The sequence below is a fragment of the Haliotis rufescens genome, unplaced genomic scaffold (assembly GCF_023055435.1).
Source record: "Haliotis rufescens isolate VD_foot unplaced genomic scaffold, xgHalRufe1.0.p SCAF_123, whole genome shotgun sequence".
Classification (NCBI taxonomy): Eukaryota; Metazoa; Mollusca; class Gastropoda; order Lepetellida; family Haliotidae; genus Haliotis; species Haliotis rufescens.
In genome coordinates this window covers 419837-434022 of record NW_025963806.1, presented here as the reverse complement: position 1 = coordinate 434022, position 14186 = coordinate 419837, and the positions used below count along the sequence as shown (strand labels likewise).

General features: G+C 39.6%; 1 protein-coding gene and 1 long non-coding RNA gene across 5 annotated transcripts in view; one reads left to right on the top strand and one right to left on the bottom strand.

Annotated features, from left to right (window-relative positions):
- Positions 1–11173, bottom strand: part of LOC124117435 (arf-GAP domain and FG repeat-containing protein 1-like) — a 48010-nt gene extending 36837 nt beyond the window's left edge. For all 3 annotated transcript variants that reach the window (XM_046479336.2, XM_046479334.2, XM_046479335.2), the window contains exon 1: positions 10981–11173. In XM_046479336.2, coding sequence (XP_046335292.2) covers positions 10981–11144 — 164 coding nt within the window. In that variant the 5' untranslated portion in view covers positions 11145–11173. The remainder of the gene's footprint in view (positions 1–10980) is intronic.
- On the top strand, positions 2491–12513 carry LOC124117436. Of its 2 annotated transcripts, XR_006858271.2 has the most exons (4): positions 2491–2828; positions 10721–10794; positions 11698–11742; positions 12326–12513. It is a non-coding gene; the product is annotated as an uncharacterized LOC124117436 (long non-coding RNA). The 2 variants fall into 2 exon arrangements; XR_007220257.1 differs by having other exon boundaries at positions 11698–12513.
- Positions 12514–14186: the final 1673 nt, after the last annotated feature.

Sequence of the window (14186 nt, the reverse complement as noted above, 5' to 3'; positions counted from 1 at the left end):
ACAAAAATTGGGATTATTAAAAAAATAATATGATACAATAATTTGGGTTCTGTTATCAGTGGAAACCAAGTCACCTCAACAAAACTGCAATGGTTTAATCAAACTTTTAACAATATTTAAATTGCCACTTACATTCAACTTTTCAATTCCATTTGGTAATCTTTTATGACAATTATTTGACTCAGGGCCAAATCAGCCCATTACTTCTTCGGGATTTCCCCCATGAGTTCCAGTTGCCCCTGACAACCAGTAATCAGCACAATCACTCTAAAACTTGCATTTGTGTGTAACAAAATATATTTCCCATGTACACACTACAAACTACAAAATATTATCCCCTGCATAATATTCTTTGCCTACCTCAATTCTTAATTCCAAAATGAATCAAAATACGAACAGTAGCCATGACAACCATGACTGCACATCGGTAGAAACTAACAGTTTTAGCCCACTAGTTTGTTTGTTATGTAACGCCACACTCAGCAATATTCCAGCAATATGGCAGCGGTCTGTTAATAATCGAGTCTGGACCAGACAATCCAGTGATTGACATCATGAGCATCGATCCACGCATTTGGCATACAATGACATGCATCAACCAAGTCAGTGAGTCTGACCTACCGATCCCGTTAGTGGCCTCTTACGACAAGCATAGTCGCCTTTTACGGCAAGCATGGGTTGCTGAAGACTTATTCTACCCTCTAGTCCTTATAATGATAACATAAAGTAATACCCCTAAAAAGGGCAAATCTCTACTAGTCCTTATGACACCTTAACTATTGGGCAGCTTGGCAAGGACTATAGGACTAGTGCCAGTTTCTAACCCTGTTGCATCTGTAACTATCCCAGTCCCCTTGTAGCCCTGTCGTGTTTCACCGTGCTCGGTGTTGGGTGTGCCGTATTGATGTCCACAAACCACAGCTGGGCTGCTGCTGCTGCTGCTATTGCTGGTCCCACCATCAGCTGCATAATTCATGCATCCCACCACTTCCTCCCTCATCCATTATACAGCAACTTATACAGTGAACATACTGTAACCTGATCAGGATGATACTCGTATCAAAAGTGCATAGTGATGTGTAAACTCGGGCCAAGCTCTCCATGCTCAAACACCCTCAGGGTTACAACTAAACTGAAGAGCTTTACTAGCCAGAGTAAGGATAAAATACCCTTGTAATGTTACAACAATGGGGAAATTTGTATTAGCCCACAGGAATTTGTACTAGCCCCAGGCTAGCGGGCTAGCGTTAATTTCTAACCCTGTGTCCTTTAATAGTGTAATAACACCAATCACTACCAGTATATAGAGAATCTCACTCCAGTGTCTTTTGATATCAAATATATCAACGAATGTTGATATAGTTTATATCAACATGATCAAACGACATGAGGGCGAGATTTTATTAATCAACCAATATCATTCTTCCAACTTTTTCAGTTTGTAGACTGTAATAAGCAGTGTCTTAAGTGTAAAAAGTACTGCTAACAGCTTCAGTAGCAGAGCCATTAGTGATGTCATTTGATTGTGACGTCATGGTAACCAATGACGTCACAATGGTCTGCAAAGCCTTGTGATGCAATTTCATTGCAGTGATGTATACAATGTAGATATTGCTTGATCCCACCCAAGGGATATCTCCTGTGGGAGCCAGTTTTGGATGACAAAATACCATCTACTACAAGTATAATACCATCTACCACAAGTATAATACCATCTACTACAAGTATAATACCATCTACTACAACTATAATACCATCTACTACAAGTATAATACCATCTACTACAAGTATAATACCATCTACTACTAGTTTAATATCATTACAACTAGCAAAATTAAATAACCAAACAAATGAATGGTGTCGGTGATGTACATTTTCAAAAAGATAGACGCAAGAAAAACACTCACAAAAGTTATTCAACAAAAGGATGTAGTCATCAAACAGAATTGGACTTTTTATCCCTACTCCCGCAAAACAGGATCGTTAATTGGAGTGGCCTTACTTGCCATCAAAGGAGTGACACCGTGATAAGTGCGTCTGTCTACAAGACCAGCAAACTGATGAACGCTATTAGCGCTTCAACTTTGTGGTTCAATTTGTGAAACTAGTATATCAGATTGTACATGACATTTAATATATACTGTATATTTGACATTTGCACTAGTGGACCATATTACGTGATATATTACGCAATACTACGTGTCTCTGCTGACACAGAGTACGGTGTGGAGTTATCTCCCCTTGCAGTGTCTGCTGTAGTGCACAGCTGTCTATCCAACGCGTCGACTTACCGACAGCAGCACCATCATTAACACAGACTGTCAAGTGTATCAGCTCTTATTTAGCTCCAATAATAACTACACTTACAGATCCGATAATCTAAACTTATAGGATGATTTTGTTTGAAACAAACTATTATTTTCAAAAACCACTTAAAAAACAAAACATTTTTCAATTTCGTTCGCTGAAAGGGGAGGGGGGGGGGCCACAACAGATTGTTTTCCAGAACATTCAACAGGACAAGTGAACGCCTTAGGGACGATGGAAACATTTACGGAGCAGATATTGTTTTTTAAATATTCCCTCTCTCTTACCACTCCCACTCTTCCAAATATATAATGGTCAGTCCCGCCGGCCTTCGGCAAAATTAACACAATCCATCAAATAATATCTATGTACTTTGAAAAATAAGAGGCATCTTGTTTATGTACTTTGCTCTGTTCCAGAACAAGCCATCTCTCCAGCCGTACCTGCTGTGACTCTACCCACTACCCCGCAGCCCGAGTCTAGCAATATTTTCTTGTGTCTTGTGCATGCAGGAAGCTCAGGTAATTATAGTTCATGTACTAACACTAAAATCTACTGAAAATAATGCCAAGTTTGGTCTCCAACCCATTATCATATGATCCTGGTGTGTTAAAGGGATACAACTCTGCACAACAAGAAGGCCAGCCAATATCTAAGGTGTTCTGAAGGATGAGTTGGTAGGGACGAATATCTCACCTTCTATTTATTTCACTCCTAGAAATAAACTTACAACCACACTGAATATGGACTTATGGTAACTATGGTAACGAATTAGTTATTTACACATTTCTCAATGTTGTCATTATTCAGTCCACAGGTGTCATATAGCCTTACATACATACTAATTCATGCCAAACCATTTACTTTCAACACAGGTAGTTGTGGAGGTCAAGTTACAATCAACTGGAAGTTTATTCAAAGGGTCACATGATGATAAGGGTGTTTCAGAATGTGAGTGAGTGAGTGAGTTTGGTTTTACGCCGCTTTTAGCAATATTCCAGCAATATCACGGCGGGGACACCAGAAATGGGCTTCACACATTGTACCCATGTCGTGAATCAAACCCAGGTGTCCGAGCGAATGCTTAAACCACTAGGCTACCCGACCGCCCCTTATCGTTTCAGAAAGCACAATACCTCTACTTGTGCATATGAAAACTCTCACTTACACAAGAAGCCCAAAGTGAAGGGTGTCGTAGACTTTCACAAACCAGGGAATGGAGCTGACAAACCAAGGGTCATAATCAGGGTGAATTTGATACACAAACCCATGGCATCTTGGCACACCCAAGGGCCACAACTCTGCCCAACAAATCGTGGCACCATAAACTTGAAACAAGTAAATAAACATGGTCAACTCTGAGTGAGTTATACATTACATCTGTACATGCAAGTTAATTAAATATGGTAGTCTGTGGCAGTGATCAAATATTAGGACCAGTTTTGAGTCCGTCTTGTAACCACCATCTCACAACATAGTTATGTAGATGTCACCATGGCACTGTTGTACTATCCATTCACTGTGGCAATTTCAGGAATATTTTGCAGACTTGGGATCTGAACAAGACATTTTACAGAAACAATTGGATTTGGTGATCACTAGCATGAAAGCAAGCTCCTTCCCAGCGCATGACACATTCGTTACACTCTCAGTAACATCGCTGCCACTAGTGTGGGCGCGGCCATTACAAGAATCTTGAAATTTGCCCTCTAACCCCACATGTAGTCACATTCATACTTTTGTTTACATGTTTGGGAATGCCATCATTCATTTTGAAAACGTTTACTACTGACCATGTTTTCCAGATGAATTTACTTTGTTGTTTGTATAATCAGATTGGTTCGAGATTGCAGACTAACCGGAAAATCAACCAACTTCTCCCTTACATTCTTACAATATAAATAACATGATAGTTTTAATGAAATAGAAATTCAAATTGACAAACAAAGAAAGTAATTTAGCAGGGGTAAGTGTATTCAGTGCCACGACAGTCGTCACGTGTTAGTAAATATAACGGTCAATCGGCTGCGAGTTCAACTTCAAGCATGTAGTCATATATGACAGTGGGGAGTTTTGACTGGTGGCAGCGATAGTATAGAGAGCTCCGCGACCGACCGGGATATCGCTGTGAGGAGCTTGGCATGACTGACTGCATGGGACATAACTCTGTATCACCCACATTGCATTGGAAAAACATTGTCAACCAAAACCGTTTTTTCAAAGCTGGATTTTTTTTAACTATTGGCAACACTACGTATAAAGTTTCTGAGGCAAAGGAGGCAATAATTTGATGTAGCTCAATTTGGAAAGAATAACTTAACTTAGTTATTAGCAAAATTAACATCCTGTAAAAATTACTGAAGATATTTTGACAAAATTTAATACCTGTATATAAATTGGTGCAAGAAACTGCAATGAATCCTTGATAAAAATAATGGTTGGCATTTCTACATTCTACAACTGTTTCCATGGATACTTGACCGATTGTCATAAACAGGTGAAACATCTAATAATAAAGAAGTTGACGTCCATATATTCTCTTCCTTATGTGTATCAGTTCTAAACATGCTAAATGCCTTTCAAAGACCAGATTATTCTTATTCTGCATGTCTGGAGTCTAAACTAAACTAAAAATGTAATCAATAAACATGAGAAAGTCATACAAGATTAATAAACATGTCGTTCTTATACCCTCATCATGCTGATAGCAAAACAATACTCTTGATTCCTTCGCAGCTCATAATGCTGGATCCTCCCACAGTCTAAGCTGAAAGCTACTAGAAAGAGTACCGTATTACCTCTATTAGACGCCGGGCCTCTAATAGAAGCCGGGTCAATTGTTCAGTGCAAAAAATAGAAGCCGGGCCTCTAATAAGATTCAACTACGGACTTCGAGAATTGATTGCGATATATCTACGGATATCTACAAACACAAAATATTTCCATTTCGTGACGATTTGGGACATTCGTGGTCAAAGTGAAATGGGGGTATTAATAGAAGCCGGGCCTCTAACTGACACCGGGTCAAAGGCTTGTCCGAAATAAATAGAAGCCCGGGCGTCTAATAGAGGAAATACGGTAGGTCTCTAGTCCAATCACAGCACCACTTAGTGACTGTACTTGTTATAACTAAATCATCTGGAGCCAAATATACGGTTTCAGCTAAGTCCTATTAGAATCATCAGTTAGTAATATATTAACAGAAAAAAGTAACTATGCTTCATCTAAAGTTCAATAAAAAATATATTTATTCTGAAATTAAATAATGCATCTTTCAAAACAAATTCACCAAGATGTCTTCTCGACTTTGAGATGGTGATTCACAATTTTCAAGAGCATGTTCATGCTCGGCCTACAATTTGGATATTTGCGTGTTTGTTGGGAAAAGGATACTCATTCACGTGCTTTTCGAATGTGAACAGCTCACTCTGATTGTTTAGATGAGCGAGTGAGTTGGGTTTAATGCCCATTTTAACAGTATTCAAGTTATATCACGGCGTGCCAGCTTAATGTGGGATGAAATCCCGAGGTGATGCAGGTCTTAGATGTTTACCACTCTGGTGAAACCCACGAGCACGGGTATGGTGCTGACAAACCTGGAAACATAATCGGGGTGAACCGGAATTCAAACCCACAACTCTGCACAGGGAATCACAGTGCCTAAGACAACTGGGCCACCCGTGCCCCCAGATTGTTTAGGTATCAGGTGCTCATAAAACACCTTTGTTGATCTGTAAATAACCCTCACGCAATGCCACGGCTTGCTGACAATCAACATCTACATGGCGGGGTATGTAGACAGGAATGGCACAAACAAAGTTGCCAGACACTTCCATGTTCATCATACACAATATCATCTCTGTGGAGACGTTATCTACAGCAGGGCAACACTCATGACTTGCCACGGGCCGGTTGTCCACGTGTGACGTAATGTCAACAAGACAACAACATTCGGTTAGTGCATTATGTGCATCAAGATAAAGCCCGCCCACATGTTGCATGTGTTGTAACAGACATTTTGAAGCAGCATACCATTGCCGTACTGCCATGGCCGGCTGTTTCTTAAGACCTCTTCCCCATAGAACATGACAGGGATGAGATGGAACGATGCCTACAACAGGACCAGAACCAGCATTAACTCTAGCTCAGTTGAGCCAATGTTTTGACATCTTGAACAACCAGCCCAGGCTGTTTCCAGTCATCTGGTGTCTTCAATGCATCGCAGCTGCCTCGCTTGTATAAACGCAAATAATGGTCACGCTCGATATTGCCATTGTTAATTGAGTTGTCACACCATCTCTTTTTTATGGCGTGTCGCTCTGTCTCCTGTTACCCGGTTTGGGTTTGTTAGGAATTTGTTAGGACAAAACATTGACCAAAGACCAACTATTATGTCATTTCCAATAACATAACACACATCACGTTATATGAAGCACAGTTAATGTATCCTCTAGTATGTATATACACTGACATAACATGTTAGATTATTACACATACAATGATACATGTACATTGATATACATATATGTTAATTTATGCATCTAATTAACAGCCAGCTTGTTAACAAGGTAATGCCATCTAGAACTTTCTAATGAATAAGTAATTCAGATTCTGTATCACATTCAGAGCCTAAGGTAGTTGCTGCCATGACACTGATTTGTCTGTGGATTAAAGGTGTGGGGTGTTTTCACCATGATTACCTTATTATAATAATATATACACATGAATGATAAAATACAATGTGTATGTCTTCTCAAATAGATCAATAAATTGTAGATAGAATGCTCAGATGATATTGTCATAAATTGATACTTTATCAAACAGAGCTCTAGATAACCTTTTGAGCAATTGACTTTTTACTCGAAGTTGAAGGTTTCTATTTTAATTGGGTTATTACATTTTTCATTTGGTAACCAATATGTTTTCACCCATCTATTCATCACTCTATTGGGTTTTTCCCAAAATGAGCTAACATTTTGAGATTATAAGAGGGCTCTACCAAAAGGCTTGACTCGGAAAGTAAATTAGGTCGTAATTTTGTTTCGGAAATCAGCTCTATTGTACGCATGCTGAAAAAGCTTCATTGGGTATTTACGCATGCTGTTTTTAAACATTTGAGTTTTTCATTTAATGCATGTTTTTCTGTACACAAGTTAATTTATAGTAATTGGGTTTTGAATATTTTGGGGGAGTATTTTACGCAAACACGCGGCTTATCTGTAGCTCTGATCAAGCATGAAGTCAGGGGTACATATCTTAAAGATGACGAACATATGAATATGACTAATGATCAGAATTTCAAATAGATTTTTCATAGAAAAGTATTCTTCACTTTAGCAGGTTTAGCACACCTAAATATCCGTGAGAATGTCCTGTAACATGCCTGGAAGTGGAACAAATACATTTCTATCCCTGGGTGGTAGGACGTGATTTCTTTTCCGTATCTGGTTTCAATCCAGTCTGTGTCAGGTTCTCAATGTATTATATCTCAAAACATCATGAATATAGCTCGTCCACAAGTATCATCATCACCAACATCATGACTATAATTTATCCTGGAGTAAATTATCAAGTTTAAGCATGCTTCCATGTCCAACAAACAGTGATTAGTAGCCGAGTGTCAATGAAATTGTATCATGTGTATTGTGGGAGCCTATGGCAGGGATAATTCTATGGTAGGGCCTTGTGCTTTTAGCCCCAAAATATAAAAAAAGGCCCACATTTTCAAATACCATTTTAACATTGTGCTGTAGGCTTGGTTGGGGCAAGTGTGGGTGTACCTCTGGAATATTTGAAATTTTCACATAAAGAGCCCAAGTCAGAAGATTTCTAGAGCGAAGTCTGCTTTGGCTAGCATAATATATACTTCTTATTCCAAATATATGATACTTAAGATACAGAAACACATGCCGGTAGTAATGTCATACTTAAAATAATCAAAGTCTGAGGCACATTTTCATTTACTAAAGTACTTTCAGAAACGAGTAGGAATACAATACAGGAGAGAAATGCCCCACTTATAATATAGTTCCAAATGACTAGCAGACATGTTGGATCACATAACCAACTGGCATAACATACTCACACATGGGCACCTTGAACTACCTTGTGTGGAATGTTATGCCAAGCTGTTAGAGCAAGCTGGCTTCCCATCTAAGTATAGATTTATAAAAACATCCCTAACCATGCTAACACTATCAAATGTATCATAAAATTATAAGTTGTCCAACGGTCCCTGGGCGACATGGGTTGACATCCCCTCTATGCTAGTTAAAGTTCCTCGAGTTTAGAAGGACAACATAAACAGACATAGAGGGATGTCACCCATGGGACCGGTGCACAACAAATTTATCTTACCCCATACGTAATTAAACTCAGCAATTTGAGCATCTCATCGATCCCGACTGCGTGGATCTATGCTCATGATATCAATATGGTCATATGGTCTTATATCCTTAACTTGAGATACAAGGTGAGGTGAAATGGGGTTTAACTTCGCGTCCAAGATTATTACCTTATATAGCGACGTGCATGTGTGTGTTTGTGTGGCTGCTTGTACTAGTCCGGACTGATGCCGATTTAAAGTGCTAGCTCACTGAGATACCATGCCGCAGTTTAACATGAATACCCCACTCAGACACAGTATACTGACTCCGAGACGACCAGTCCTTGTTTTAGCCCCTTAATGCCGAGCACCAGACAGGGTAACAAGTACCATCTGTTAACATCTTTTGGTATGATGCGGCTGGGGATCGAACCCCAGACCTACCGCTCTCCGAGCGGACGCTCTACCACTAGACCGCGGAGGCGGTCACTTGAGATACAAAGTTGCAGCTGGTATGTTGCACATGTAATGCCAACACTGCTATAAACATGATAAACATGATAAACATGATAAACAAATATAAACAGTACTTTTACATGTAAGAGGGGTACATTGAAAATAATAGAATGTGTACGTCTCAGGCAATCAGAGCCTGACATTCATGTGTAAGGTAAGATCAAGTCAAATGTCTGGTGATAAAGTTGCATACAGCAAGTATTTACCCCCCAATTCTGAAATTCAACAATACAAACAACATGACATCAACATGGTAAGATGTGAGCAGGGGACTCAACTGAAATACTTTACATGCACTCAGCAATATTCCAGCTTTATGACGGCAGCGTGTAAATAATCTAATCTGGACCACGACAATCCAATGATTGACATCATAAGCATTGATCTACACAATTGGGATACGACAACATGCATCAACCAAGTCAATGAGCCTGTCAAGTTTGGTTTGCTGAAGATCAAATTTAACCCGGGTCTGGAAAACTTATCAACTGTTGGCAAGAATGGCTATTCCTACCAGTAGACACAGACCTAGACTAACATATAATAAAGCCACGTATACGGTTATTCAAATAGAATTTACTAAAAGAATCCTCAAGTTTTTTCACCCAGAGCTGAGAAGGGGACGAGAGTGGGATGGGGATGATTGCCTCAGTAACTATGGTGACGATGTGCTCTGGGGTCTGTAACATTGTGGTAGAGAGGATAACCTATCCCATGCCATGGGGTCAGGGCTGACACTATCTGTGAATGGATAAGTGAACATGTACAAGCTCATCAGCAATGTTAGGAATGTATGGAGTTCAGTTATTTAGGTTATTATTGATGGGGCCCTGGACAACCAACACATTATTATGAGGACTAAAACTGCAAAATTCTACTTGTTCAATCGTCAAAACAGGCCAAAAATCAGTACTTGATAACAAATTGTATGGGTTTACTGCAAATTAGACAGGATTAATTCATCAAAAGAGATGTGATAACTAAACCAAACTCACAACTAACCCAAGGAAGGTAGAGCGGTAAATGATCGAAAAGGTCTAAAAGTGGTGTTTGATTGGCAAAGAAGGTCCAACCCTAAATATCGTGAAGGGTATTTTATTGGCAAGAAGTATCTAACCCTAATGATCGTAATGGGGATCCAAGGCTGAGGATAGAGTAGGGGGAAAACTACCCTTACACAACTAACACTAGGAATTGAAAAGGCAGCGAGATCAGTGAAGTGAGAGCCAGAGTTGACAGCCGGAGCCAATTAGCGCTATAAGCTGCGCCTGGTAAACTACAGTGTTTGGTGTATTGGCCTATATATTGACTACTTCACATGAAGTTTCATGTTTCATAACCCAAAGTATTTTCAATGCATGAATAACTCAGAACTTAGTAACTGTTTGCAGACCTCTAAAAAAGAAATGAATTCATTGAATAACATCAGAATCAATCTTATATCAAATGGGCAAGTAAGAGTGCAGTCACATTCTATCTGTTCAATGTCAATGCATTTTCAACACATCATTCCGTGACTGTTTACGCTTGTAAGATGGAACAACGGGTTAAGTCTATTTCCTTGTTTGACAGTTATCCGGTACACGCCTGCGGACACAAACCACTTAACTGTCTACACGAAGAAGCCGGTTTCTACTCAGAAAGAGGTAAAGTAAAACAACTGGGCGATAATAAAAGTGTATGCCGGATACAAAACCTGATATATACTATTCCTTTCACATTAAAAATTGAAACCGTAAATTATAATGCGACATTTCGGTAGGAATCGTGCTACACAAGCCATCGATTACCGGAGACAGTCGGTGTCATTCCCGGCAACTAGGGGTACTTACAGGATTCCGCTGCACGATGTGCAAACGAACGATCCTATCGTCATGTCCACATATGTCGGGCCCCTCTGGTGGCAGTCGAAACATTGTTTATTGTGGGGTAGGGCCACCATCTCCCGTAACATTTTGAGATGTTTCTCATCTTGCTTTCTCTTGTTCGACGCCATTTCTACCGTACGGAGATTGGCGAAACGGTACGGAAATGGAAACGTATCAAGGGACGTAATAAAGCTATCGCCTATGTTGCATACCACAACCGAAAGCAATATTTCATGTCTCCTGGGGTCAAAGCCGTATTCACATGTATATATGTCTTTGATGGGGGTAATTAATTTCATTTATAGGTTGTTAGTTGTTCTTGAGCTGAGGTTGGTCTAGAATGAACAGAGAAGTTGTCCTAGTCTAATGTCGCTGACAAATATCTAATCAACGGAGGCCACATTCATCCAAATTGCTCCAAAGGATTCGTGTTTATTAAACTAATGAAGTCTCTCGGACTGAAGGCACAGTAGATATTTGTGGTTGTTCTGTTTGCAATTAAGAAACAACTTAGAACATTACCACAAGAAGCACATTCGTTTTGTCAACTAAATACATTATTCATAAATCGCATGTGACCTTTAATTATGTAGTTAGAGATGAAATATTATATATATATATTTATAGAAAATCGATACTTCCCGCGAGCGAAATAATACTTCATGTGGGAATTTCTTTCAGTCTGCCTCAACGACACTGGTTGTCAGCAGAGGATCATACACATCAGTAAGCAAATAAAGTCTTTGATCGGCAGTTAGAAGTAGGGAGAACATGAATACATGACACTTTTTATAATAGCAATTTCTGTTATTCTTTGTACGACGTTTCAGAACTACTTCTTGCTCCTTCATCAGGTGAATGCATAGTAAGTGCATAGAGTATTAAATATATTTTACAAAGATAACAACATAATGACGAAGCCGAGGGGATAGGATTAATGTATAAAGATAACATTATTATGCCGAAGACAATTAGATTAGCAGGAGAGGATTAATTACGTACATTGTAGTGTAGTAGTGACACGGATTTGGCTATTGTCACACAAGCAATACGGTGATCAAGATGTCCATTGTGGTAGAGGGTGTGATTACAGCACAGAGGAGTACACGCTGGGGAGGTAGATGAGGGGGGGTATTCGCATGACGACGACCCCTCGAATTTTTCCATTCGCAGGACGACGACCGCCGGTACGCCTTTGATGTGTGGTGTTGTTTTAGGAGGGGATTAACTCTTTGGTTAGTGTCAAAAACTGAAATATGTACACGAAAACTGAAATGTGTTCACTGAATTGGTGAATTCTGATTTCAAGCTTTGGAGCCTTTGAACCATTTCAACAACGACGGCCCTCGCACCAATCACCACCTGATGACACTCGATACCCATTGTTTAACTAGATTGACGGATTAAAATATTCGTAGGACGACGACCTCACTTTTTGCTAGTTTGTCTTCATACGACACAGGGGGTCGTCGTCATGAGAATGAACCGTAGATGATACCTTGGTCTATGTTAATGCTGGCAAATAGTAAATAAGTAATTAAAAGTCAAATTGTCTTTTCTTGTCAAATAATATGTTTATCCCACATCCCTTGTGACCAGCATAACAATCGTGGCTGTGCCACATGGAAATATCAATTTTGTCAGGTCATTAGATGAGGAAATTTAACCTGTTATTGACAAGAAAAGTAATATATCTCCTGTTTATTTGAAACGAAAACACCAGTATGAAAGTACATGCACAGATGTACATAACACAACGTGCAGAACTTAGGAGTTTCCATTACGTTTTATATAGGGACACCTTATTTAGTTTATTGGAATATTTGTGACTAGCATTAGTTTCTTACTTGCTTGGGCGCGGTCGGGTAGCCTAGTGGTTAAAGCGTTCGCTCCTCACGCCGAAGACCCGGGTTCAATTCCCGACATGGGTACAATGTGTGAAGCCCGCCGTGATATTCTAAAGCGGCGTAAAACCATCCTCACTCACTCACTCACTTCTAACTTGCTTGACTTGTAATGGCTAAATGCTCACTTTTTGAGAAACATAGACGACATTAAAGAAAGATTTTCTATGTTAAGGTTACGAAAGCCGTACGTAAGACTAATATCGCTTCGTGTGACCCAGCAGTGTCCTTGTCCTGCTTGTACAAGCTTCCTTGTCAGACGTCGGACGGGACCTGACAGAGGCAAGGAGGAGATTTTATGACGCTTCATGTGATTTAGTCAGGATAATGTACAAATGAGGAGTATCATTGTATACAGTGAGTGAGTGAGTATGGTTTTACGCCGTTTTTAGCAATATTCCAGCAATATCACGGCGGGGGACACCAGAAATGGGCTTCACACCATTGTATACAGGGCGACTTGAGCAAGGTATCCCCTTTTTGTGCCCAGTGAAGTACAAATTTAGTATTTGGGGTTATAACTTTTTGGGAATTATAAATATCATTTGGCAAATGATGCGACAAGCAGGGCAAAGGCGAGGCATCTTATCAAATGCCATTTAATTTTTTTTTTTTTTTTCATGTTCAGATCATCTTCCCGAGTCAAGGAGGTTAACTGAATATAAAAATCCAGTTTCCATTCCCTTGCCCCGGGAAGATGTGTTTTCAGATCCTCCAAGCCATCCTTTGTCAATGTTATTTCTTGTTGGGGTGAACGACTGGTTGTTGTTTTACAACGCAGCAAGCAATATTTGCATCCGTATCACGTGGTGGTCTGTAAATAATGGAATCTGGACCAGACAGCCCAGGCACTGATGCATATGGCATGATCGCTACGATGCTACACAATATACGCCAGGTGACGTGCGATGTTTCATCATTCATTGATCTGTGTGGTCATTTACTGATTTCAATATTTAGTTCTGGGTTATTCATTGCGATCATAAAGGAAACCACATCGAAACAGAAATTGGGGGCTCGCCAGGATCTGAATTAAATTCGCTGAAACTTCTACATTTGTAAATAAAATCGCCCAAACCCTCTCTATATTCATAAGAAATCTCTGAAAACAATTTTAGTGCTAAATTTGCCAGTGTGCAATCTATCCTCATAGTTTTGCACGGGGCAATTGTGATATCAGTAAAAGACCACACAAGATGAATGAAAATTTAACAAATTATATTGAAACACGCAGTTTTAGGTTTACAATCACAAAAGGCAATACAA